Below are 26,245 nucleotides of genomic sequence, written 5' to 3'. Positions count from 1 at the left end.
ACAACAACTCTTTACAGACTTAGATTTTTTTCAAGTCGATTGACTAAATGTCAAATATTTTAGTTGGTAGTCATTTTCATGATGTTTGTATTCTTGCAGGGTGGTGGGCACGGAGGAGCGGATACCCATTCCTCTAATGGATTATATTCTAAATGTGGTGAGTGTGGATTCTTGGGACAGTTTTTGTTTTGGGCATGTTGTGGAATATTCCAAGCTATAAAGCAGAGCTCACCTAATTTCTCCATTCAGTAACTGATTTGCGATGCACATGTTTTCTAGATGAAGTTTGTGGAATCCATTCTAAGCAACAACACCACAGACGACCACTGTCAGGAGTTTGTCAACCAGAAGGGGCTGCTACCTCTGGTTTCTATTCTGGGCCTGCCCAACTTGCCCATAGACTTTCCCACCTCTGCTGCCTGCCAGGCTGTGGCTGGTGTCTGCAAGTCCATATTGGTGAGCGCAAAAGAAAGATTACGGTTATAATTTTCTTGCATTTGTTTATCAGGAATGATGCACATTCAAATGAATGCAATGCACCAGATTAAGCCAAACGATTTATTTTAATTTAGAGGTAAAAGAAACATCAGTTTGCTGAATTAAGATTGAAGTGTTTTTCCCCTAAATTCTCCCCCTTAGACTCTTTCTCATGAGCCTAAGGTACTCCAGGAGGGCCTATGCCAACTGGACAGCATCCTGACGTCTCTGGAGCCACTTCATCGACCAATTGAGGTGCCTGGTGGGTCTGTACTTCTCAGAGAACTGGCCAACGCGGGCCATGTCACCGACGCCACGTTGTCAGCCCGTGCCACACCACTGCTACATGCTCTTACTGCAGCGCATGCCTACATCCTCATGTTTGTCCATACTTGCAGAGTAGGACAGGTAAATATGGATGTATTTTTTTATTTTTATTTTTTTAACAAACATAATTAACCCCCTTTTACCCTGTTGTACCTTTTTAATTTAGATAGTTATCTTATTTTTTTGTTGATCAGTGTTTAAATTATATAATTACAACCATAGTACGGTATATCAGTGTTGTAAACAATAAAACGAGCAGGATGGTGAATCAGTTTTATTCGCACTGTATTTTACAGAATTACCTTCACTGCTAGTTTTGACTACAGAATCAAATGTACTCACAATCCTTGGTTGTGATGTGTGCAGTTATGCTGAAGTTGCAAACAAGCAACAAGTTAAGGGCAGATGATTACTAGGGCTGGGCAATATATCGATATCGCGATATGAGTTTAGATATTGTCTTAGATTTTGGATATCTGAATATGTGTTGTCTTTTACTGCTTTTAAAGGCTGCATTACAGTAAAGTGATGTACTTTTCTGAACTTACCAGACTGTTCTAGCTGTTCTATTATTTGCCTTTTCCCCACTTAGACATTATGTCCACATTACTGATGATTATTTATCTAAAATCTAAGTGTGAAGATATTTTGTTAAAGCACCAATTGTCAACCCTAGAATATCGCCGCGATATCAAGGTATTTGGTAAAGAATATCATGATATCTGATTTTCTCCCTATCGCCCAGCCCTAATGATTACCAAGAATTGTATTTGTTTTTCAAGCTGTGGAGGGGGTTCTTAAAATGTGAGACCATTTCAGAAGGTTCAGCAGCTCTGACTGTTTCTGTTCTCTTTCTAAACAGAGTGAGATCAGAGCTATCTCAGTCAACCAGTGGGGCTCCCAGCTGGGCTTGAGTGTTCTCAACAAGCTCAGTCAGCTCTACTGCTCTCTGGTATGGGAGAGCACTGTGCTGCTGTCCCTTTGCACGCCTAACAGGTGAATCTCTTGTCCTTTACCCCTTTTCTTTAAACGATTAGCTGTAACTAGGGGTGCACCGATCCGACTTTTTCAGTCCCGATACCGATGCCAGGGCTTTGTGTATCTGTCGATACCCGATACCGATCCGATACCGTTAATGAATTAATAATAAACTGTATACCTTCCACATCATACCTTCCTTCCACCATGTGGAAGAGACTAAAGGCACCAGACATTCCTAACTAAACATTACTTTCCTAACTAAGACAAAATAACATAGATGTAATGTATTGAATTCTTATTTATTTATTTAAAAAACAATTGTGCATTCAAATCGAAAATATAATGTAATCAAACTTCTTAAAATAAATTTAAATACATTATAATGGGCCATCAATAATGGGCCACCTTTTATATAGGTTTATAATGGCTTATTCTACTGTCAGGAGTACATAGCATATCACAAAAACATGTTAATGTCATCATGTTTACTAAAAGCTTTGATTAAGGGTTTGCTTGGCTCCACAGTTACAGAAGCTAAACTATTTGTATTGTGCAAACTGCAAGAGTATAAAATAAACTCAAATCGAATGAATAGCCTACACATACAAACAACTTTAACACCGTTTCCCTTTCAAAACTAAATAGTTGTAAGGTAGTACTGTATACACCACTTGCCTTGGCCGCAGGTAAGTTAGGTTGTTGTAGTGTGGTTGTAGTGGGCGACTGAACCTAGCTCTGCTGTCAGCCTCCTTCGTTTTGAATAATGTTAGCAGGGCGGACGTATTTCAGCGCAGGCAAGACATCTTAAATCCAGAGTTTTAATTATTGCTCCGAACCAGTCTTTCTCAACGGTCTGTAGCGGGACTGGAGGTGTATTGCATTCATAACGTTGCTCGCTGCATGCTTGGCGTGACAGGTCTTTAACGTTAGCGTAGTAACGTTAGCACGGCCGGTAGTAACGCGTAGGGCACGGGCAACAACCGTGGCTAAATTATGTCCGATTTGTTAGAAAGAAAAACTTGGGAACAACGCGCCACGCCCCTCTTGAGCACATGTTGTTCTGGTGTATCTCCGGTCTTTCTTCATCCTCTAGCTAACTTTCTTCTAGGTTCTTGTGCAGTACCGACCGTAGCCTGTCCCAGCTTAACAGACTGTTATGCTACCTGGCTAGCTAGGCTAGTAGATGTAATGTTACCCAGCATGCCATTCGGCGGTGTAGCTACATTTGTAAATGTAAAATTATTAGTGTTAGAAACTGTTTAAGTCTCAAATTGTTATATGCTTTGGTGTGTTATCCTTTTAAGATAGTTAGTTGTGGGTTATTAATTGTTGTTATAAAGTTACTACCATGAGTGAGAAGGGTACGCAGTTAACAGGGGCCCCGGTACTGCGGCGGAGTGTAAAAAAAAAAAAAAAAAAAAACTGCAACTATTTTTGCAATATCGGGGCCGATATCCGATCCTAATATCGGATCGGTGCTAACCCTGTAACACCTCTTGACTGTGCCCAACAGTCTGCCTCCAGGATGTGAGTTTGGCCAAGCTGACATGCAGAAACTGGTGCCCAAAGAAGAGAAGCCATCTGGCAACACTGCAGCAACCACGGCCTCTGGCTCCAGGAAAACTGGTAATTTAACCATTTCAATTTGTTCACTGAAAACCAGCATGTTCCTGAAATGCCCTCCAACAACTTAAATCTCCTTTTCCTTTATCTAGTAGAGTCTGAGGCAGTGTCTGTGGATTCATCCGCTGGTGGACTGTTGGAAGGCATGGGTCTAGATGGGGACACCTTGGCTCCCATGGAGACGGACGAACCTACTGCAACGGACCCTAAGGCCAAGTCCAAACTTACCCCAGCTATGGCCACCCGCATAAAACAGATTAAACCGCTACTCTCTGGTGAGATAATTTGTATGATGCCAGTCAAGTTTAAATTTGTTTTTATTTCTGTTAACCCTCAGTTGCCGAGCGGGTCGTATACGACCCAAAACAGCACCTCTGATTCATAACTTTATAATAATAACTAGTAGAACCATACCATCTTTTGGAGCTAAAATCTAACAGTCGCCCGTTCTGCTGATGTCTTTGGTGTCTTCGTAGCCCTTACAGAAGGTTTTGGATCCAGCCTGGAAGTCCAGAGTTTGTCGGGGTCTTTGTGCAATTAATCCATACGGTTACATCCCAGATTGATACACTTTATGTTCATAATTTACGATTTTTCGGCCGTTTATCGCCGCCAGTTGCCGCTAGCTCTGATGCTAACCATCCATTTTGTTTCCCATAATGCTTTGGGAATGCTTGTTTTTGTCTTGTAACCAATAGAAGGCAGTCATCCAAGGGAGAACAAAGATAGTTTATTGTGAGTAGAGATCACTCACACAAGTTAGTCAAATGTGACCAAAGATTAGGGTTGGGTGCCGAAACTCGGTGCCAATAGGGAACCGGTGCCGACGTAAACGGTAGTAACGAGACCGAATAAGAACGAAAGTTTCGGTGCCTCATTTCGGTGCCTGACTTTACACTACACCTGACAGCATGTAACGTTAGCCTACCTTTAGCTAGCAGCTGGATTAAACACCTGTAAAATGCTGACTGCTAACGTTAAACAGTGTAAAGTGTGACTGTATTTCACTGTGGAGGACTTCAACAGCGGGATGTAACAGTCTGCACTGCAGCGCAGCAGCTGCCGTTGTCGGAATTCATAGATATACAGTATGTTTATATGGTCGGAATTATACAACACAGACGGTGCTTTCACTTGCAGCTGCCATCGTCGGAATTAAAACACAGACGGTGCGTTCACTCGCATCTGTCGTTGTCGGAATTAAACAACAGAGACGGTGCATTCACTTAAAACAGGTAGCCTCGTGGTGCATTCACAGTAATTGTAAAATACCCTTTTCCCATCTGGGGTTCAACAGCAATATACTGGTGAAATAAGTTATTGTTACTGTTATTACATTATTATTAAATCTTTAATTAAAAAAAACAAACGATACTCAACCCTACCAAAGATGGTCTATTACCACTTGAAACCGTTCTACAGAGAAGAATAGCATTAGTGTTTTGGATTTTGGCATACTTTTGGGCCTTTTTTGAAGAAATGTAAATAGTTTGTCATTTATATGATTTATAATGTTCATTATTTTTATTTTTACACTGGATGATTCCAAATATATTGAACTGTTTTAGACAACACCCATGCTTGTGTAGAGTTGCTGTGTGTGATATCAATTAATATGACATTATTATTTTGAGTATTGGCATAAGTGAATGTCATGAGGGCAAAAGCGTCCGTTTTGAAAAATTTAGATATTTTGTCCACTGTATAAGTTATGTTTATGTTTTCACTGTTTGACTCCTAATACATATGAGAAGTGTTTTAGAAAGGAGATTGGCTTAGCTTTTATTGCTGTGTGTGTGATATCAATACATATCTGAGATTCATGTTCCGTTTTATTTATTTGTCTTTATGGTCCTATAACCTTTTTTTAACATTCAAGTGACCTCAATGCAGCACAAATATTCTAATAGCCCAGTTTTTTCCTGAAAAAAGGTGTTCATAGATTGACTGACTGTGGACTACAGGGTTGATTTTTTTTTTTTTTTTTTTTTGTTTTTACAAGCTTTTTTAGAAAATAAAACCAGACGGACCAGAGGTTGTCAAAAATACCTGAGGGTGCAGAGCGTTAATATTTTTAACGGATTCATTTTTCAAAAAAACAAAATGTCTTAAGTTTCCTTAAATCCCCAGGAGTTTATCGTCTCTCACTAACCTTGTGTCTTTACAGCTTCATCTCGATTAGGTAGGGCTCTGGCTGAGCTCTTTGGTCTGCTGGTGAAGCTGTGTGTGGGCTCACCAGTGCGCCAGCGCCGCTCCCACCATGCTACAAGCACAGGCACGACCCCCACGCCTGCTGCCCGGGCCACTGCCTCTGCCCTGACGAAGCTTCTCACCAAGGGTCTGAGTTGGCAGCCCCCACCGTACACACCCACCCCTCGTTTCAGGTAAGGGCAGACTACCCCAGCTACCATTTTCTATTATGTGCTTTGCACAAAGCGGTGATATGGATTGTTTTCTTTTTTTTCTGGCAGGCTGACTTTCTTCATCTGCTCAGTGGGCTTCACATCCCCCATGCTGTTTGATGAGAGGAAGTACCCCTACCATCTCATGTTGCAAAAGTTCTTCTGCTCTGGGGGTCATGATGCCTTATTTGAGTAAGTCCATGCATATGACAAGAACAGTATTGTATCTTCAAAATATTCTTGCAAATATCCATATTTTAAATTCTATGTTAAACAGGATTTGTATTGTTTGTATTGCTTTTGTGCAGGACGTTTAACTGGGCCCTGTCAATGGGTGGGAAGGTGCCTGTGTCTGAGGGTCTGGAGCATACTGACCTACCAGATGGGACAGGGGAGTTCCTCGATGCCTGGTTAATGCTGGTGGAGAAAATGGTGAACCCCAGCACTGTGCTGGACTCACCCCATTCCCTGCCAGCTAAAATGCCTGGGGTCACACCCACCATGCCCCAGTTCAGCGCCCTTCGGTTTCTCATAGTCACCCAGAAGGTCGGTATCCACTAGCTATAGAATTCCAATGAGTCTATTGGTTCCTTCATTATGTGTGGCATTCAATTGGCTAAACTTGTGAAAACACAGTTGCCAGGGAAATGAGAAAAGATGGAAACTGGGACTGTATTGGCAAGAATCTGGCGATGCGATACGTATCACGATAGATGGGTCACGATTCAATATATTACAATATATTTTGACACTGTGCGTAAGGCAATATATATTGGGATTTTTTTAAAGTATAATTTTAGAAAAACTAATATTTAAAAATAGACATGTTCATAAGTCAAAGAAGTTTACTTTAGGTAAATAATTCAGTAGACAGAAAATCAAACTGCTAGTTTGGGATTGTGGTTCACAGGTTCTTAGTAAGCTAATGTTTATATGCTAAAGTAGGCCAAAGTTCAGCCATAGCTACATTGTTAGCTTCTAGCAAAAAGTCAGGCCCTGCTGCGCACTGTTAGGCAAGGACACTAGTGGTGTGTCTCAGCATAGCCATCTAGCGGTAGGGGGTTTAAACACAACCTAAACATGAACCACTGTCTTACATGAATATTTTTGAACGTTTAAAAAAAAAAACAACACTACACCCCTAATGGAAACCATATCATTTCTCCCTGCTCTCTTTAAAAAGGAAAAAAAAGAAAACAGGTTGTTGTTGCATTTTAATACCATGTTGAGAAAAGAACAACAAACTCTGATGCAACAAAGTTCCAAGACCTCTCTGAAAAGGATGAGCGAGAACATTTTAGGTGATTTTATTATTGTAACACAGTCTCTTCTTCATCAAGGCTGCGTTCAGCTGCATCCGCAGTCTGTGGAACAGGAAGCCGCTGAAGGTGTATGGAGGTAGAATGGCTGAATCCATGCTGGCCATCCTCTGCCACATCCTGAGAGGGGAGCCGGTCATTCAGGAGCGCCTGGCCAAAGAGAGAGAGGGGACTGTGCGCCCAGATGACGAAGCGGCCTCCACTGTTTCTTTGGCACCTAGCGGGGCCCCTGGAGCATCTACAACAAGTGGGGAGGCACCTGCAGCGACTGGAACAACGCCTGCAGGACCAGCAGGAGGATCAGCTGAGGATTCAACCAATTCTACCCCCCGCCGTGACCCCCAGGTTAACCAGGCCCAGCTTACACAGGTATGTGGGAAAGCTGTCTGACACTTGGGCACGCTTGTCCGATGTTTCCTTTATCACTGTTCACATCCTGTAATGTTTGTACACACTTTTTATAATACTGGGCTTTCATCTTTAGGCTAATAGTCCAAGAACAACTTGGGACAAAATGTGTACATTCATTGGTTTCTTCATTTCTTTTTACTTTGGGCTGTGGTTTGTTCCTGCAGCCTCATCATCTTTTTCAGCTTGCTGTGCCACTACTGCAGGATGTTTTGCTACCACAAGTTAACTACGTAATTGTGTATTCAGAGTTTTCCCTGGCTCAGAATTGGCCTTTAGGGGGGAGACACACCAGGGTTGATGATGATATTATCGACAATATCGTCGTCCATTGTGATGGCTGACCAACATCACGATGGAGAGCCACCATCGTGATGCCACGCCCCCCACCCTGTCAGACACTAAACCTAGTCGCGGGCGCTGGATGGGAAATTGACAACAGCGTCGGTCTTAAACTAGCAAAGACACTTGTGTCAGGCTTGGCACTGTGCTGCGCAGGGTGCAAGATGGGGCCCCTTAAGTGGAAGCTACATTTTTTTTTTTTTTCCCTACGTGCAACCAAAGCCGGTCTACGGAAAGCCATTCCACTCCCTATTCAGCCCCATTGTACCGGATTTTGGTTGCAGTTCCACCAGAGTTCCACTGGGGATGATCGCGGTCCAGTGCAAAATGAATGGGACTCTATGGAGCTAGACGGCTAAATTTGTCTCTTTCGCCTGATTGTCGTTGAGAAACCTCAGATTTGATTGTAGTTTTTGCAAGTTCAACATGGGTTATAGGTCGAAAGTTGAATGAACGAGTACTTATGTCCTTTTAGTTTTCTTACAGGGTGAGTCGTTGTTGCCCATAACACGGTAGCATTCTGCTAATGAATGCTGATTGGTCAGTGAAGGAGTGATTACGATCGGAGATCCCGCTTGACTGCATCCGAAGTAGAGCCTGAATATCAGAGTGAATATTTCGGTGTGGTCTTTAAAACCTCAGCAAACCTCTTTCTAGCACATGTATTAACAGGGAAAGCCGAACCTGTTAGCTGTGTTGTCGATGCCTCGAGAGAACAAAGGAAGCGACTCAGAGCTTGCCGTAAAGCAGTATCTCTGGCCGTATATGTGTATGACGTCATTGACATTTTAAAAGGCTTTTTAGAACAGAGCTATTTTATGTGAGCTAATAATACGCATCTGTTCATGTGGGCTGCAAGAGTTATGGTTCGGTTTATTGAATGCGTTATTCAGTGCGAATATAACAGAGAATGTAGTTTAATCTCAGTAATGATGGTATATTCGGTTATTAATGTCGCTCTGTTAAAGGCAAACCTTCCACTGTACTGTCGTTACGCAGATCACGGAGATGTGACTTTACGGCTCCATAGTTAAGTGAAAGTGGGTCAAGTTGTAATTTACTGCCCCTACCAGCAGGCAGCAGCATAGCCATGTAATACGGTCTATTTACAGAGGGCATTTAAATGTATGTCTGATCATTTTTTTATATTAACTGTTAGCCCATAGTAGTAGAAAAAAATATTTATGTAAAGAGATATAGTAAAATAAAAATGTGTCAATGTAGTGTGGTACATTGCGAACAAAGGTCAGATATTATATTGCATAAAAGTCTAGTCTAAAAATGGCATAGCAACCTGTGCTTTAAAAAAAACCAAACATAAAAATCGAGGATTTGGAGAATCATGACACCCCTAGTTACTGCTGTTTACTGTTGTAGCTAATTTGTATCGTTATGAATACAAAACGTTATAAAGTGTAATGTTTTCTGTTTTGAAAAACATTCTATTGATCAGTAAATTATTAGTGAAGTTTAATGGACCGCCCCTACGGTTCAGCGTGCATCTGAACCGTGGATTAATTGCAAATGTAACGATCATAGTTTGAAATACAGTTTAACTGCCGCTGTTACATGAACAGCGGCAGAGACGGAGCAGGACGACACCACCTCTGCAGCTTTTTCAGGGAGTCAGGGCAATGCTGATAAAGCGAGCGCATGTGGTTTTCATGCGTACTACCGTACGGTTCGCATCAGGTCTTAAAACCAACTGTACCAAAACACGGAATTGGACTTCTATTTAACGTGACTACGGGACATTTTCACAGGTTATGAAACTGTCTCAATTTATTACTGATAGACCAAACAGAACAGACGTGTAAGGCTGAGCGCTCTGCAGCCGCCGGTCACCAGGGCAGCAGAGAGAGGTACAGCGTGACTGCAAACGGAGAGCCCCTTAGCGCTAGCTTCACAGCGGAGCGTTCACATCCAGCCAAATCAGCACCAGCCGCATGTGAATATAGTGGCTGTGGATGAGAGGGAGGCTGGCTGCTGAAAATCAGACATTTTGGCGCACGTGATTTTTCTTTGACGCTGGCTAAAACCTCTTTGGGGGCTGCCAAAACTTTCTCTATGCAGGAAAAACCTAACTCTAAACAGCCCTGTAAAACACTAAAACAGAGGTGTTGTCCATATCAATCTTCCTCTCCCACATTTTTGCATGCACTGAATCCTGGGCCACCATGTGTTTTATAACAGGGAAGGTGCAGAGGGAGAGAGAGGCATGCGCAGGTCCGCCAGCAGCATCTCCAGCAGGTATAAGAGCCATCAGGGAGAGTGGGAGAAATGTAGAGGGGAGAGACAAGGAGTTATGGATGGAGAAAGGTTGGAGAGTTGGGACTGAAAAGAGAGAGATGATGATTGGATGCATTAGAGACATTGTGTGCACTACACAAGAAAGAGAGGAGAGTGGAATAATGGCTACTTGTCTTTCATAATGATACCAAGTGTCTTTGACTTTACATTTTTCAGTCCTCAGAGCCTCATAATCCCCCCTTCTTTATATTTGCCCTTCGCTCATGACACCATCTCTGTTAACTGTAAAAATGCTTCTTTATCTTTTTGTGTGGTGCTTTAGTTGATGGATATGGGTTTCTCAAGGGAGCATGCCATGGAGGCCCTACTGAACACTAGCACCATGGAGCAGGCCACAGAGTACCTACTTACTCACCCTCCACCACTTCTTGGTGGAGCAGTAAGAGTAAGTTTACATAGACAGAAACACACACATGCTTTCATTCTTTGTAACTTTCATAAGTCAAATTCAGGCTGCTGACATTGTTCCCCTTGTTCAAACTAGGACCTGACGATGTCCGAAGAGGACCAGGTGATGAGGGCCATTGCCATGTCACTTGGACAAGAGGTCAGCATGGAGCAGCGCTCTGACTCTCCTGAGGTGTGTCACCCTCAAAAACAAAATGTCACTCTAAACTATCTGTTGCTAAATGAAACTTCCATAATTGAATAACTTACCGATTTAGCTGAGCAGCTTTTAAGATTATTTCTGTGCCTGCTTTAGGAAGCAGCACGTCGACGTGAGGAAGAGGACAGGAGAGCCAGGGAGCGGGCAGAAGAGGAGGAGGCCCGCTGCTTGGAGCGCTTCATGGAGGCTGAGCCACTAGACCCCAAGGAGCTGCATACCTTTACTGACTCCATGCTGCCTGGCTGCTTCCATCTTCTGGATGAGCTGCCTGACACGGTCTACAGACTCTGTGACCTGCTGATGACTGCCATTAAGAGGAGTGGCCCCGAATACAGAGAGCTCATCCTCGGCCAGGTTGTCCATCAGGTCAGTGGATAAATGCATGTTTACATTGCAGTCTGCTCTCTGGAGCCTATTATACATTTAAGTTCAGAGTATAGGGGACATGGAAGATGAGTTCAATCCTGTTTTTATATTTCCAATTTCCTGTTTTATTGATGATCTCTGCAATTAAGGCTATCTTATTTTTTGCTTAGTATTAAATTGAGAGATGCAGCTTTGCATTCATTTGAATATAATTTGTCTTTGTGTCTGTCTTTGTAATTGATTGTTAGGCATTTTAGAGTAAATGCTTTCAGTAGGGCTGGGCGATTATGGAAAAGAATATAATCACGATTATTTCGGTCAATATTGAAATCACGATAATTTAACACGATTACTCATTGACTTCTGGAAAGATGTTGCAATTATTGAACTTAAAAATTCAATAAATCAATAGTAAAAAGAAGAAAAGAACTGAAATTTGCCTTAATATTTTTCCTGTTTAAACTTCATTTTTTCATTCAGAAAACAAGAAAATAAGTTTACTTGCAAAACGTAATGAGCTAAATAATTGTTTTTCTCGATTCTGTTTTTGTGATCATTGGGAGCAGATTAAATTTTGATTCATTGCACAGCCCTAGCTTTCAGCGAGTAACATGTCTTGAATGCAGATGCAGCTTTGTAAGCCATTATGTATGTTTGTGTTATCATTCATTACAAGGGACCGTGGTAACATCTTTAAAAGTCAAGTCTTGGCAATAGAAGCACAACATTCTTGTACCAGCCTGATTGTGTTCATGTTGTGTGTAGGTGTGGGAGGCAGCAGACGTGCTCATTAAGGCAGCTGAGCCCCTGACTACCAGTGACACAAAGACTGTGTCTGAGTGGACCAGACAGATGGCCACACTGCCCCAAGCCTCCAAGCTGGCAACACGAATTCTGCTGCTCACGTTGCTCTTTGAGGTAACGGAAACGCATTGAAAGTTGTAACCTTAAAATTTTCACACAGAAAATATTTTTTTGTCATTGTTAATCTACACATCCCAAATAATAATTTGTTGGTTTCTGTTTCTGAAGGAACTGAAGTTGTTGGGTGCCAGAGTTGTGGAGAACAGTGGGATTCTTGATTTGTTGATTAAGCTGCTTGAGGTTGTGCAGCCCTGTCTGCAGGCTGCTAAGGAACAGAAAGACATCCAGACACCAAAGTGGGTTTTGCTCAGCCCTGTGTTTATACGAATCTTTACTTGCAAATGTTACACCAGCTCTTCACCATGAGAGCCCTAATTTGTGTTGTGAATTGGTATTTATCATATTAAATGACTTCCTTTTTCTGCAGATGGATCACACCAGTACTGTTGATTATTGACTTCTATGAGAAGATGGCAGTCTCTTCAAAGCGCAGGGAACAAATGAACAAGGTATAAGTCAATCTTATAAACCAAACCACAGGTACAGATTACAATTGTAAAGTTAGATACTGAAATAGTTATGCAAAGTTCCAAGCACAGGTATAGACAACGATGCACTATGACTACATGAATGGAAAGAGTAAAAGGTGGAAGCAAGTAAATACTACTGCATTATTACATTGCATCGTCCTGCGATAGGCCTCTTGACTGCATGCTCATTGCTTTCTTTATTTAAGACTTGAATGAGCTGTATTTAAACAGGAACATGTACATTTGGGTACGGAGTATAGAAGAGGTGAGCAAAACATGGTAATAAATGCAATCCTATACAACATGTCTTTCAAAACTACAACCTTGCCCACTTTATAATACATTTTAGTTGCGTTTGTGTCAAAAGTCATTGAATAAACTGTTTGCATTACATTGTAAGGTGTTGGTGGTGTTTTGTGCATTTTTGTACAATTATTAAGTTCCCTTTCTGTCCTCTAGTATCTGCAACCCAATGGGAATAACTGGCGATGGTTTGATGACCGCTCAGGCCGTTGGTGCAGTTACAGTGCATCAAACAACAGTACCATTGACTCAGCATGGAGGGCTGGGGAGAGCAGTGTCCGCTTCACAGCTGGTCGCCGGAGATACACTGTGCAGTTTAACACCATGGTGCAGGTATACATAAACACTTTCTCCACTGCCAAAGAATACCCCCGAACTACAATCCATTGATTCTTTGATTTTATGTTTGGTTGCGTTAGTAGAGTTAGTTTTCCTTTTGTTTAATTTAACACCTTTCTATCATGCAGGTAAATGAAGAGACTGGTAACAGGAGGCCAGTGATGTTGACTGTCCAAAGAGTGCCTCGCATTCCCAAGCCTGCCAAGGCTGGTAGCATTACTGACTCAGAGAGAGAAGAGGGAGACAGGAGCAAAGCGGAGGAAACGCAGACTGACCTGGACTCAGGAGCGGCAGTGGAGATGAGTGTTCCTAAGGAGGATTCCAGCCAGCTTAAGGAGACCACATCTGGCCCCACATCTTCCCTGGAGCCTGATAACTCTCAGAGTGCTGATATAGTTGTACAAGGCCTGACTGAGGACATGACCACCGTTCTTATTCGTGCCTGTGTCAGTATGATAAGTGTTCCTGTGGACCCAGACACTCTCCATGCCACATTGCGTCTATGTTTGCGTCTTACACGCAATCACCACTATGCCATGATGTTTGCTGAGCTGAAGAGCACACGGATGATTCTGGGGCTAACGCAGAGCTCTGGCTTTAATGGCTTCACCCCGCTTGTCACTCTGCTGTTTAGACACATCATAGAAGATCCGGCCACGCTGCGGCACACAATGGAGAAGGTTTGAGTCTATTCTCATATTTTTTAAATGGATCCGCCAGTATATGAAGATACTGTCTGTTAGTTGTGTTGCATCACCGTTGCATTTTCAGATTTTTCTTACAAGTCTGTTGATACCATAAACAAATTCCTCAATTTGTTGCCAGGTGGTGAGGTCTGCCGTGACCAGCGGAGCAGGTAGCACCACCTCAGGAGTGGTGTCAGGCAGCCTTGGTTCCAGAGAAATCAATTATATTCTTCGAGTCTTGGGCCCTGCTGCCTGCCGTAACCCTGAATGCTTCGCTGAAACTGCCAACAACTGTGTTCGCATAGCTCTGCCTGCACCCCGGGGGGCTGGCACAGGTGAGTGTGCAAGTAGGTCTGGTAACTTTAGATTAGAGTTAACATTGCTAGTACTGTAAATTGGATTGATAGATTTATTTAGCTACCCAGTTGTGTCTACATTTCTTTAATCCTAAAAAGCTTACACTCTTTTTACAGCCTCTGATGACGAGTTTGAGAACCTTCGAATTAAGGGGCCCAATGCTGTGCAGCTGGTGAAGACCACTCCTCTGAAACTGTCCCCCTTACCCCCTATCCCTGACACGATCAAGGAGGTCATCTATGACATGCTCAATGCTCTGGCTGCTTACCACGCTCCTGAAGAACGTAAGACGTTAATAAGATCCCCACAGCTGTCCATTTGAAGGGCGTATATGTAGATTTAATGGAAATAGTAATTTGAACATTTCAGTTAAGTGTTTTTTTTTTTTTTTTTTTTTTTTTTTTTTTTTTTTTTTTTTTTTTTTTTTCTCTCTCTCTCTCTCTCTCTCTCTCTCTCTCTCTCTCTCTCTCTCTCTCTCTCTCTCTCTCTCTCTCTCTCTCTCTCTCTCTCTCAGCTGAGCGTCCAGAAGAACGTGCTGCAGCGGTGCCTGGTGGACCAGACCTGTGCCAGATATTGCAGGATGTTGGTGATGACGTTTACCAGCAGTATAGATTAACCCGGCAGGGCAGCGACTTTGACTCCCAGTCTGCATTCCATATCAACGTGAGTCTCAATGACAAGTTGTCTTATATTGAAACATGAAATGTGTCATCTCCTCAGTTAACAATAGAGCTGTCTCTTCTTCTCAGGCTCAAGTGTTTTCTGCTGATGGAGCTGTGGCTGAGTCTTCCCAGTCTGGCACACCACAAGGAGAAGGTGAGTCTATAAGGTTTTTTGAAAGTATGTGGGAATATTTGTGCAAAGTAACTGCACATATCAGATACTCTGTCATCCCTAATCACATTGTTTGATTAGCTGTCTGTGTTGTTACTGTTTGTGTTGCTCCAGATCCACCATATTAGTGTATGTACTGTATATTATCTGTGTATCCTTTCATTTCATTGTCCTAACTTCTTCAGCTTCCACACCAGAAGAGATGCGAGAGGAAAAGAAAGAACAGGAGGGAGAGAAAAGTACCAGCTCAGAGGAGGGTAAAGCAGCTAAGGTAAAGGCAAGCAAGCCTCTAATGCCTACCTCCACCATCCTCAGACTGCTGGCTGAACTGGTGCGCTCCTACGTGGGCATCGCAACTCTAATCGCGTCCTACTGCTACACTGCTGGACAGTCCGAGCTTATTAAGGAGGTTGGTAGTTAAATAAAGTCATGTCTTTCACACTTGTATATTGTCATGCCTTTACTATAATTATTTCCTCATAACTTGTTTTGACCTCCCTGTATCCTAACAGGACTGCAGTGTTCTAGCCTTTGTGCTCGACCACTTACTGCCCCATACTCAGAATTCGGAAGACAAGGATACCCCAGCCTTGGCACGTCTCTTCCTAGCCAGCCTGGCAGCTGCCGGCACGGGCACTGATGCCCAGGTGGCCCTGGTCAATGAGGTGAAGGCTGCCCTCAGTAGAGCACTAGCAATGGCAGAAGGTGCTGAAAAACATGCCAGGTAAGTAGCATAAAAAATAAGTAAACCTGATGATGATGATGCTATAACCCTTGGTTGATTGATAATTTATAGAGATCTGTACAAACCCATACACTCATTTTCACTCTTTGTCCTCATCCATCTTTCTGCCAGGCTTCAGGCAGTGATGTGCATTATCAGCACCATCATGGAATCATGTCCTTCCACGTCCAGTTTCTATAGCACAGCAGCAGCCAAGACCCAACACAACGGCATGAACAATATCATACGGCTCTTTCTTAAAAAAGGACTGGTCAACGACTTGGCCCGTGTGCCTCACAGCTTGGATTTGTCCAGGTATTTGATTACACAATAGTAATTTGATTTTACATTTAGATAGTAGACCAGTAGCCTGCATCACAAAGTGTGATCTGTGAATTAGTTAAAGGGGCCCTGTGGAGTTTTCTTGTAAACAAACAAAAGTTACATTTAGTGTTACTCACAAAAACACAGTGTGTGTTCTTGAGGTCTAACAAATAGGTCTATTGTTGCTTCCTCATAAAACAAACCCGTATTTTAAATCCTGCTTGTAGTCTTTCCTGCCTTTTGTTGGCGCATTGCTGCATATCTTGACATGTTCATTCCAACTGTTGATCGGTGGAATAGTGTGACACCATTGACTGGACTGTGTATTGGGTCACCAGCGTGCATGAGACAAGGAGACACTCGTAGAAAAACTGTGCCGTAGCGCTACTAGAGGTCTAAAACGCCACAGGGACCCTTTAACTTGGGGTTTAACCCAGGCTTTTTGGTATCCTGAAGCGGTCTCCATTCTAACTGGGGTTAGATCAACATGGCAACCGGAACCCAGGGTTGACAGTCTGTTGGTAACCCTGGCTTTCCTGGATCACCCATTTTAAGCTTAGTAAAACAGATAATGCAAAACTAGCATGACAATGTTGAACTTGCCTGTTTAGTAGTTCTATTTCAGAATCAAGTTGGCGCTGCAAAAAAGTACTTACTCTATATTCTTCCTTTACATCTTTTGTATTAGTCCCAACATGGCTAACACAGTAAATGCAGCCCTGAAGCCTCTGGAGACACTGTCCCGCATTGTTAACCAGCCCAGCAGTCTGTTTGGGGGAAAAGGAGGCTCCAGCAAGAACAAGGCTGAACATGACACTGTGGGCACTGCCAGGGACAGCAACAGCAACACTCAGGACACAGGTATGCATATCAAATGAGATGAGATACCTTCAACACTCTACATCAAGAAATTCCAAATGTCTGTTGCTGATTTGTGGCATCTATTCCAGGAGAGTCCGGTGAGGCAGAGCCTGTGGAGGGCAACCACAGGGTGCAGGGAACAGACAATGATCTGATGGATGGAGAGACAGAGGGAGACACGGTGGTTATTGCTGGTCAGCCAGAGGTTCTCAGCACACAGGCTATGCAGGTGATTGGCATTGGATTACACACATTACTCAAATAGTATTTCAACACATTACCTCATCTGTAACATCTATAATTGATGGCATAAAGATAGGCATTAAAATTTTTTTATTTCATTTCCTGTGCTTGTAGGTAGAAAATGAGTTGGTTGATCTGATTGATGAGCTGCTGGAGAGAGATGCTGGCACGGTCAACAGCACAATTATAGGTAAGCCACTTGACAAATGAGGGAAAAGTGACTGTAGATGGTAAACGGTTAAGGAAAATGTGGGAGTAGTTGTGCGCAGCTAAACCTCAGTGGGTAGTTAGTGGATACAAAAAACAATCTATAAAATTGCAACACAAGGAGTTAACTGCACACTGGAATCACAGCTCCCTGTATTTCAAAAAAGCAAGGACACCCAGAGCTGATGTATCACTTGTTGTGTGTTCGGTTAGTGGGACGCAGTGGGGAAGATGAATCGCAAGAGGATGTGTTGATGGATGAGGCCCCCTCCAATATTAGCCAGGCATCTACTCTTCAGGCTAACCGGGAAGGTAAGACATTGGCACAACAGAACTTTGTGTGTTCATCTTAGTAAATAACTGAACAGTTGTTGCGACTGGTTGCACTGACGGCTTCTCAGTTTTTAAGATCTTCTTGTAAGGGACTCTGCGTTTATCTCTTTTATCAGACTCCATGAACATACTGGAACCAGAGGATGAGGAGCACACACAGGAGGAAGATTCTAGTGGCAGCAATGATGATGAAGACAGCCAGGATGAAGAGGAGGAAGAGGAAGAAGAGGAAGAGGAGGATCAAGTATGGACTAATTCAATGAGGTTCAGTAAACAAGTGTTGGTTCTTGCTTATCCATAAGACTCATGGCTGCTACTTTTCCTCAAGGATGACGAAGAAGGAGATGAGGATGATGATGATGAAGGTTCAGAGATGGAGTTGGATGAGGACTTCCCTGACATTAATGCTGCACCACACATCCGCTTCGAAAGGTTTGACAGGGATGATGACCTCATCATAGAGTTTGACAACATGTTCTCCAACAATGGTAAGCAGGATGATTTATTACCAACATTAACTCTCTTCTCACATCACTCACTAAAGCTTGGGACATTCCAAATTAGGAGAATTATAAACAAAAACAGATGATGCAGGAAATTAATTTTTGTTTAGCTTTATTTGTCATAAACATTACTTGGGGTTGTGCCAGAGCTGTCCCCCCTAATGTCTGCCTACTGTTTTCTGTTGTTTTTCCATCAGCTGACATCCCTCCCTCCCCAGGCAACATCCCCAGCTCCCACCCACTGATGGTGCGCCATGCAGACCATGGTTCCCTCACCCTAGGTGTGGCAGGCACTAGCAGCCGCCTGGCACAGGGCATGGGTCGCAGCCAGCGAACACTGCGCCAGCTCACTGCAAACAGCGGACACACCATCCATGTGCACTACCCTGGCAACCGCCAGCCTAACCCTCCGCTCATCTTGCAAAGGTGAAAGCATGTTTTTTTGTGTCTTTGTTAAACAAAACATCTGTTTTGCAACATCTGTTACAACACCATTCTTTTTAAGGGATCATGCTAAATAAAATTTCTGTCCCTCCTCTACTCCATTCTTTAGATTGTTGGGCCCCAGTGCTGCAGCAGACATTTTACAGCTGTCTAGCTCTCTGCCTCTGCAATCTCGGGGTAGGGCCCGCCTTTTGGTCGGAAATGAGGATGTGCACATTATTGCTCGTTCTGATGACGAGTTGTTGGATGACTTTTTCCATGAGCAGAGTAGCACAGGGGGACAAGCAGGTGAGAATCACTATGGGTTGTTATTAATATAACAGTCTTTAGGTTTAGTATTCGCTTGAATTCCTAACATGGTTGTTCTTTTTGTCTCTCAAGGCACCCTATCTAGTATTCCCACTGCCTTAACTAGATGGACAGATGAGTGTAAAGTGCTGGATGCTGAGAGTATGCACGACTGTGTAGCAGGTAGGTTGGCAGGGTACCTGTGGGATTGAAGTCTTTAAATTCTAAAAATAAGGCCTTAAAAATCACAAATTTCGTTTACCATGGTCTTAAATAATTTCATGTTCTTTCGTAGGATTAAATAAATACCTTAGCATCATAAATGTTGTTTCAGTATACAGACATGGTGCGCAAGCTCTGGCCTAAACATCCAAGCTCAGGCACGATAAGTTGTCAGGAAAGAAAACAAAACATCTCACACCGTGCTAGTAACAAGCTAAAGTTAGCTCGTCGGTTAGAATGGGCAACTGTTAGAAGTCTGGCCACCGATGTGGACAAGTTGTCAGGCAAGCAGATCGGCGTGAGAGTCAGTGTAGCGGAGCTGGAAGACTCGCCAGCAAGTTCAGCAACGGTGAGGGCTGTGTATAAGACGAGGACCGTGTCTGTGTTGCTCCACCTTTGTAGGGTAGGTTGGAAACTCATCCAACGTGCTAATGTACATTTGACGGCATTACCCTGATGTGCCGATCACCGGGCTGAGGAAAATGCAGCCTTTAAACACAAGAAGCTGAATGGGATGAAACAATCACTGAAGTGATTGGCATTTACATTGGCATATTATATTACCTTATTGGTCCAAATATAAGATTTATTTATTTTTTCTGGAAATGCGTCTGAAAAACTGAGGTCATCTTGTATTTGGGGTCTAGACTTTCAACTGTTCAAGTCGCAGAGGCTGGTTTTTAGAACATAGGGGTGTCACTTGTTTCAACAGCCAATAGAGAAATCAGCTGGTAAAGCCAGCTATAAACTACACAAATGAAATGATCCATAATCAATGTTATTTTAATGTTCCAACAGCTGGTTGAAATGGAAAAGTTTTAGACAGAACCTCAACGACCACCCGAAAGCACAGTAATGTTATATGGTCAAGCGAGATAGAGTGGGAGCGCCCAGCTGCGTTGGAACAAAGCCGTGAATCGGAGAAATAAAACGTGTTTTCGCCGATTCATCACTAGAAGTGTAACTGTTGCAAGCATCTCACGATCACTAATGTTATCCACATTCATATTTAGACGCAACGTGATATATGGAGCTACAAAAAGCCTAAAAGTCTGAAGTTAGAACGAAAGTACGAGGCGTTGTCATGGAGATGATACAGTCTAAAAATACAAACAGCCAGAGAAAATCTTACCGTGGTCTTCAAAGCAGCTGCTTCCAAGAGATTGACAGGAGTGTGTGATTACATAACTGAAAAACGTAATGATGGGATGCCCATTACCAGAGCAGTCATTCAGCTGAAGGCCTTGGAAATATTTACCATTCATTTAAATGTGACACTTTCATTTAAAAAGATCTTGAAAATATAATTTTATTTAAAAGATGTTTACAAACAACAGCCTACCTTGTTTATTCAATGTGTTTTTATTAGAATCTTCTAATAATTTTCTTTAAAAAAACAACAAGATTTGGTCTTCAAAAAGTATTTTTCCAAAAATGAGTCTTGGAAAAAGGGGGGGTCATCTTATAATAGTCTTATAATCAGGGTTACAATTACATTATATATTATCTTATCTAGCCAAGGTGGAACTAATTGTAACACCTCATAATGCACATGTTTTATTTTTTATTATCCTATTTATTTTGTGTTTTTAGTTTCATAGCATAAGAGCTCTTCATGCAACAAATATTGCATTATGTTATTAAAATACACACATATCATTGTGGAGTATTATAAAATGTTTTAGGTACTGTTACATGGTAAATAATTTTTTTCTGTGGCCTAAAATCCACACTGTTTTCTATTATATGGCCTTGAAGTTGGCATTCATTTTCATCATTGGTGGTATTAAAAAGGTCTTTATAACGTCTTAAATTTAACTAAAATCCTGGGGGTACGCTGGGTAGGTGTTATACTGGAGACTTGTTTCAATTGAGACGAATTTCATTCATTTTTTTATTATAAAATATTTACGTTTTTGAAAATTAGATCACTTTCATTTGGATATGATGGTCAAGTAGTTAGAAGTATTCACTGTTCTTTACACCTAGCTCTACTACACTTTGAACACATTTTGATCGACCATTATAACATGTGTTTGGAGTCCCATTTGTTGATAATTAAGTCCTGTAATGTGTTATAAAGTGTGAGACACAAGTGAGGGTAGGGATTCAGATAGAGAAAATCAATAGGAGTGAATGTAATAATTTTAATCCCAAATTAATATTTTTATATCTTCCCAATTTGTGATCAGTGAAATCTGTTTTATTGATTTAGATCAATGCACCAGGCTTAATGTCTTAAGCTAAAGTGGCATTAATTGGACTTGGTGACTTGTTACCTTACAGACACATTGCCACAACTAAGGATGAATTCTGACATCTGTGTCTGTTTTCAGTGGTGAAGGTGCCTATCCTGCAGCATCTGGAGAGTCTGCGAGATGAAGAACTGGAAGAGCGTAGGGAGAAGAGGAGGCGGCAGCTGGCTGAGGAGGAGGAGTCTAAGCAAAATGAGAGGAGGGCCTCTGGAGCTGAACAGGCCAGGGAACAGAGCCTGCAGGTAATACATGGGTATTGGCTGTGTAGGAGGAGGAATTTTCCAACCTAGAAGTGGATGCTTCTTTTGCCATTTTTGTTCACTTGCTTGCTAATGTCAACTGTTTTTACCCATAGGGTTCTGGATTGGGGACAGTTAATGGTGCAGAGAACAGTGCAGGTACTGACATTTGTATAGATTTTGTCTTGTTTCTGTCTTAATGTTAAAATTCTTGTTGGGAATGGACACAGCTCAGTGATAGGCACCCAGAGGAAAGCAGCCAGCAGAGCGTGCTGTGGGATGAGGTAGTAGTTTGTATAGTTTTAGGATCACACCAGATCTGGGAGATAACTATACAGTCTACTGTCTTTCTTATGGCAGCGCTATACCAGCTGGATATCTCCATTTGCTGCAGAAGTTCCATTCTCAACCTGCAAATAGCTCAGATAGTTAACAAACTGAAAATATCTGATCTGCATTGCTGTTGAAAGCACATACTTGCACATACTGTATACATGATATCTCTGGAGTACAATTAAATGTTGCCTCAAATGTATATTGAATGTATTGCATTTGCTGCAGCTGGCTGTGCTGTGGTGAGGTAGTAAGTTGTGTTGTTGTTGGGGATCAGGATTGTTCACCCCATTCAGGAGATAACTATACAACTTACTGCCTTCCTTAGTGAAGGCCCTTGTCATCTACCTAGAAAATGATCAATAACTAATCCCTATATTGCTATTTCAGTTCTGTTTGTGCAAATCTCATGTGTGCTTGCTTTGGAACAGTTTTGGCTGCAACTGTGTATAGGGAAAATGTTTATATAGTTGTAAAATGTAAGGGCAATTTGATAAGTAAGCAATGGTAGCTGTTGGTAAGCAGAGAGAAAAACGGCTAGTTACTAGCAACAATTCATTATTAATAAAATTCTGTTCTCCTGTAATAAAACTTATATCCCTGTCTTAACAAATGTTTTGTCTCTGGATTTTGCAGAGGGTGAGCAGGCTCAGAGTGGTACAGTGTCATGTCTGGAGCCACCCAGGGTCTCAGAGGGCTTCCTCACTGCTCCCCCATCTGGAGAGGTCACTCCCACCACACCTGCTCCTCATGAACAGGCCCTAGTCTCCCTTGAGACTGCAATCAGTCAGCAGGTCCACCAACCAATAGCTGACCTGCTACTGGCTGAGTCGCATGCAAGCTCACTGGCTGCTCTGGCAGGGGCAGGCCTTCCACCCTTGTCAGCAGCTGACAGGCCAAACAGTGAAGCAGAGGCATCTCAGATGGAAATGTCCCCAGCACCCACAATCGGTGAGAGAGTCGGAGGAGGTGGTGCGTTGGATGAAGGCAGGGAAGGTACTATCTTTGAAAACTCTTTATACAGACTAGCCAACCGTAAGAACACGCATCTGTACTGTAAATTATATTGTTGACCGTGCTTGTAGCTAGTATCCGTCGTAAAATCTTCTGAACGTGGTAAAATACAAATCAATTACCCAAGGAATTTTGCTGCAATACATTGATTCACACCATTTCCTAACCTTACCCTCACTGTTTTTCCCCTCAGCCTCCCTAAGTCCAGACATTGTGGAGACCTCAGAGCCTGCGGTAGTGGGTGTGTCACAGCTGGAAGGGTCACCCATGGATACCAGCAGCCCTGCCTCTGCCACTCAGGAAGAATCTACTCCCAACCCTGCCCAGGGGGCCCAGCTGTCTCAGGAGCTGTCAGGCAGCGGAGAGAGTGGGCTGACTGACCGGCAACCCAGTGCAGAGACTGGGTTAGTAGCTTGATCAGCTGAGTAATTCATCACACATATTGCTGTAGACTAACAATACCCATTTTTTTCTTTAATGATTACAGCTCAACTTCTGTCTCATCACCTGGGGAAATGATGCCCAGGAGTGATAGCGCTGACAGCCAGTCTCAGGCCATCCAGGAAGAACCCCTCCCATCTACCAGCAATGACGATGAGGACCCACTTGCAGGTAAAATATATTGCTATCCCACATTTTCTGCATTTAAAAAAAATATTTTTAATAATAATAATTACATCTCATAATGTTTTTGTCTTGGAAGGCATCAGTCTGCCAGAGGGTGTGGATCCCTCTTTTCTGGCAGCTCTTCCTGAGGACATCCGTAGAGAGGTGCTGCAAAATCAGCTTGGCATCAGGCCACCCTCCCGTCCTCCTGCTGCCACCACCCTGCCTTCCACTACTGCACCTGTACTGGGAGGACCAGGGGTTACAGAGGTCAGCCCGGAGTTCCTGGCAGCCTTGCCACCTGCCATCCAGGAGGAGGTGAGAGACTTGCTGCTGAAATGATAAAAGATTACAGTAGACAAAATTCTTACCTTTAGGCTGCCAACTGGGGAAAAAATATGATTTCTAAATTAAGAAGTCACAGATTATCAGTTCTTTTAACTAAGCATGCCATTGGTTGTCTTAGGTTCTTGCCCAGCAACGGGCAGAGCAGCAGCGCAGGGAGCTAGCCCAACAGCCCACACAGGGAGACACCCCTCTTGATCCAGTCACCTTCATCCAGACGCTCCCCTCAGAGCTCCGGCGTAGTGTTCTGGAGGACATGGAGGACAGTGTTTTGGCTGTCATGCCCCCGGACATTGCTGCTGAAGCTGCCGCATTGCGTAGAGAGCAAGAGGCACGCCAGAGGCAACTGATGCATGAGAGGTTGTTTGGTCATAGCTCTTCTTCAGCCCTATCAGCCATCTTGCGCTCACCAGCCTTCACCAGTCGGTTAGGCAGCAATCGTGGCGTCCAGTACACCCGACTCGCTGTGCAAAGAGGAGGCACATTTCAGATGGGAGGAACAAACCACAGGTGAGAGGAGATGGTGATCTAATTGCCTGTTCTGAGAATTTACATTTTTTGCATTTTTGTTAAATGACAAGAAAAGTAAACTCTGTTTATGGGTGACTTAAGAAATGTTTGACTTGATCAAATCATACTGCACTTTTGACAGGTTACAAACTGAATATATGTTATCCTCTTTGTTTCCTCAGACCATCCAGTTCCAGTGTGGACTCCTTGTTGCGTCTGCGCGGTCGATTGTTGCTGGACCATGAGGCCTTGTCCTGCCTGTTGGTTTTGCTGTTTGTGGATGAACCAAAGCTTAACACCAGCCGTCTGCACCGCGTGCTCAGGAACCTCTGCTACCACTCTCAGACACGTGGGTGGGTCATTCGCAGCCTGTTATCGATTCTCCAACGCAGCAGTGAGAGTGAGGTGTGTGTAGAGACATCACGTCTAGAAGACTCTCGTGGCAAGAGGAGCACCCAAGGAGGCTGTGGAGGAAAAGGCTCTGCTACCTCCTCCCTCTCCTCTTCATCCTCCTGTTCTTCTTCATCCTCCTCTTCCTCTTTAGAGCTACTGAACAGGGTGGAGTCTCGCAGCTCCAGTCAGCTTTCCTGGCTCTCTGTTTCTATGGACGCAGCCTTGGGCTGCCGGACAAACATTTTCCAGATTCAGCGAGCATCAGGTAGGAAGCATGCTGACCGGCACTCAGCTGGGGGTTCGACAGGATCTGGAACACTGGGAGTGTCAGGTACTGCTCCAGGTGTCACGTGTGCTGGAGGTGGAGGTTCCACTGTCCACATCCACCCACAAGCTGCTCCAGTGGTCTGTCGACATGTGTTGGACACACTCATCCAGCTAGCTAAGGTAAGAGTCCACCCATCGTCATCTACTGATCTCATCGGATTCATCATCTATTGTATGTTGTAAAAATAAAAGCTGTCAAATTAGTTATTATAATTGAAGTGCTTTTTTTGTCTGTCCCTGCAGGTGTTCCCTAGCCACTTCACCCAACAGCGCTGTAAGGATTTGTCAGCATCTTCTGACCTGGACTCTCGTCTTTGTTCAATCTCCTCTGTGGGAGTGGGTGGAGGCTCCAGGTCAGGGTCTCTGAGTAACCCCAGCTCCAATGCCTCCAACACCCAGAACTCCTTTGGCTCCACTGCCGCTGCTCTCCAGTCTCTGGGAATCTCCACTGATTTTTGGGACCTGCTGGTAAAGCTGGACAACATGAATGTCAGCCGCAAGGGCAAAGCCTCTATGAAGACATTGCCTCTGGGAGGAAGTGCAGAGGCAGAGGGAGCTCAGTTAAGCCTGGAGACCTCCCCTTTAGGCCAGCTGATGAACATGCTGTCCCACCCTGTAATCAGACGGAGCTCCTTGCTCACTGAAAAGCTGCTGCGTCTGCTCTCCCTCATATCCATTGCCCTACCTGACAACAAGGCCACTGAGGTGCCTGCTGGACACCCCACCCCACAGGCTGCTATCCCAAACACGTCAACCAGCTCAGGAGTCACGGCCCCAATCACGACACAGGGTATGGTGTCAGCGGGCTCTTCCCAGGCGACTATGACCGTCCCAGGGGCCTCTGTGGGAGCTGTAGCCCAGGGTACATCCTCAGGAATAAGTTTAGCAGCCTCTCAGACATCCTCTACAACAATCTCTATGCCCACGTCTACTGGAATAACCTCTACAGGTAGTTATTTTCCAAAATAAAATTTCATCAGTTCATTTAGACTTTACAGT

The 26,245-nt window shown here is 43.4% G+C and overlaps 1 protein-coding gene across 9 annotated transcripts in view; it reads left to right on the top strand.

Annotated features, from left to right (window-relative positions):
• huwe1 (HECT, UBA and WWE domain containing E3 ubiquitin protein ligase 1) overlaps positions 1-26,245 on the top strand; it is a 59,158-nt gene that overhangs the window by 25,579 nt on the left and 7,334 nt on the right. For 7 of the 9 annotated variants that reach the window (XM_039801648.1, XM_039801644.1, XM_039801643.1 and 4 more), the window contains 43 exons: positions 100-157; positions 280-456; positions 640-885; positions 1,667-1,800; positions 3,299-3,411; positions 3,501-3,683; positions 5,576-5,792; positions 5,880-6,002; positions 6,119-6,356; positions 7,151-7,498; positions 10,452-10,574; positions 10,674-10,769; positions 10,893-11,162; positions 11,928-12,080; positions 12,195-12,322; positions 12,454-12,535; positions 13,016-13,192; positions 13,327-13,878; positions 14,024-14,219; positions 14,358-14,525; positions 14,756-14,904; positions 14,991-15,057; positions 15,261-15,484; positions 15,588-15,799; positions 15,932-16,114; positions 16,812-16,984; positions 17,074-17,213; positions 17,342-17,417; positions 17,648-17,746; positions 17,884-18,011; positions 18,096-18,255; positions 18,468-18,696; positions 18,824-19,002; positions 19,096-19,185; positions 21,561-21,721; positions 21,835-21,877; positions 22,688-23,047; positions 23,259-23,469; positions 23,553-23,677; positions 23,769-23,989; positions 24,138-24,526; positions 24,709-25,366; positions 25,490-26,195. In XM_039801648.1, the coding sequence (XP_039657582.1) occupies positions 100-157; positions 280-456; positions 640-885; positions 1,667-1,800; positions 3,299-3,411; positions 3,501-3,683; positions 5,576-5,792; positions 5,880-6,002; positions 6,119-6,356; positions 7,151-7,498; positions 10,452-10,574; positions 10,674-10,769; positions 10,893-11,162; positions 11,928-12,080; positions 12,195-12,322; positions 12,454-12,535; positions 13,016-13,192; positions 13,327-13,878; positions 14,024-14,219; positions 14,358-14,525; positions 14,756-14,904; positions 14,991-15,057; positions 15,261-15,484; positions 15,588-15,799; positions 15,932-16,114; positions 16,812-16,984; positions 17,074-17,213; positions 17,342-17,417; positions 17,648-17,746; positions 17,884-18,011; positions 18,096-18,255; positions 18,468-18,696; positions 18,824-19,002; positions 19,096-19,185; positions 21,561-21,721; positions 21,835-21,877; positions 22,688-23,047; positions 23,259-23,469; positions 23,553-23,677; positions 23,769-23,989; positions 24,138-24,526; positions 24,709-25,366; positions 25,490-26,195 (8,765 nt within the window). The remainder of the gene's footprint in view (positions 1-99; positions 158-279; positions 457-639; positions 886-1,666; positions 1,801-3,298; positions 3,412-3,500; positions 3,684-5,575; positions 5,793-5,879; positions 6,003-6,118; positions 6,357-7,150; positions 7,499-10,451; positions 10,575-10,673; positions 10,770-10,892; positions 11,163-11,927; positions 12,081-12,194; positions 12,323-12,453; positions 12,536-13,015; positions 13,193-13,326; positions 13,879-14,023; positions 14,220-14,357; positions 14,526-14,755; positions 14,905-14,990; positions 15,058-15,260; positions 15,485-15,587; positions 15,800-15,931; positions 16,115-16,811; positions 16,985-17,073; positions 17,214-17,341; positions 17,418-17,647; positions 17,747-17,883; positions 18,012-18,095; positions 18,256-18,467; positions 18,697-18,823; positions 19,003-19,095; positions 19,186-21,560; positions 21,722-21,834; positions 21,878-22,687; positions 23,048-23,258; positions 23,470-23,552; positions 23,678-23,768; positions 23,990-24,137; positions 24,527-24,708; positions 25,367-25,489; positions 26,196-26,245) is intronic. The other 2 variants (XM_039801642.1, XM_039801645.1) reach the window with 2 other exon arrangements.

The sequence above is a fragment of the Perca fluviatilis genome, chromosome 5 (assembly GCF_010015445.1).
Source record: "Perca fluviatilis chromosome 5, GENO_Pfluv_1.0, whole genome shotgun sequence".
In the NCBI taxonomy this organism is placed as follows: Eukaryota; Metazoa; Chordata; class Actinopteri; order Perciformes; family Percidae; genus Perca; species Perca fluviatilis.
Note: the sequence above shows the minus strand (reverse complement) of the source record. Positions and strands in the feature narration are given on the sequence as shown.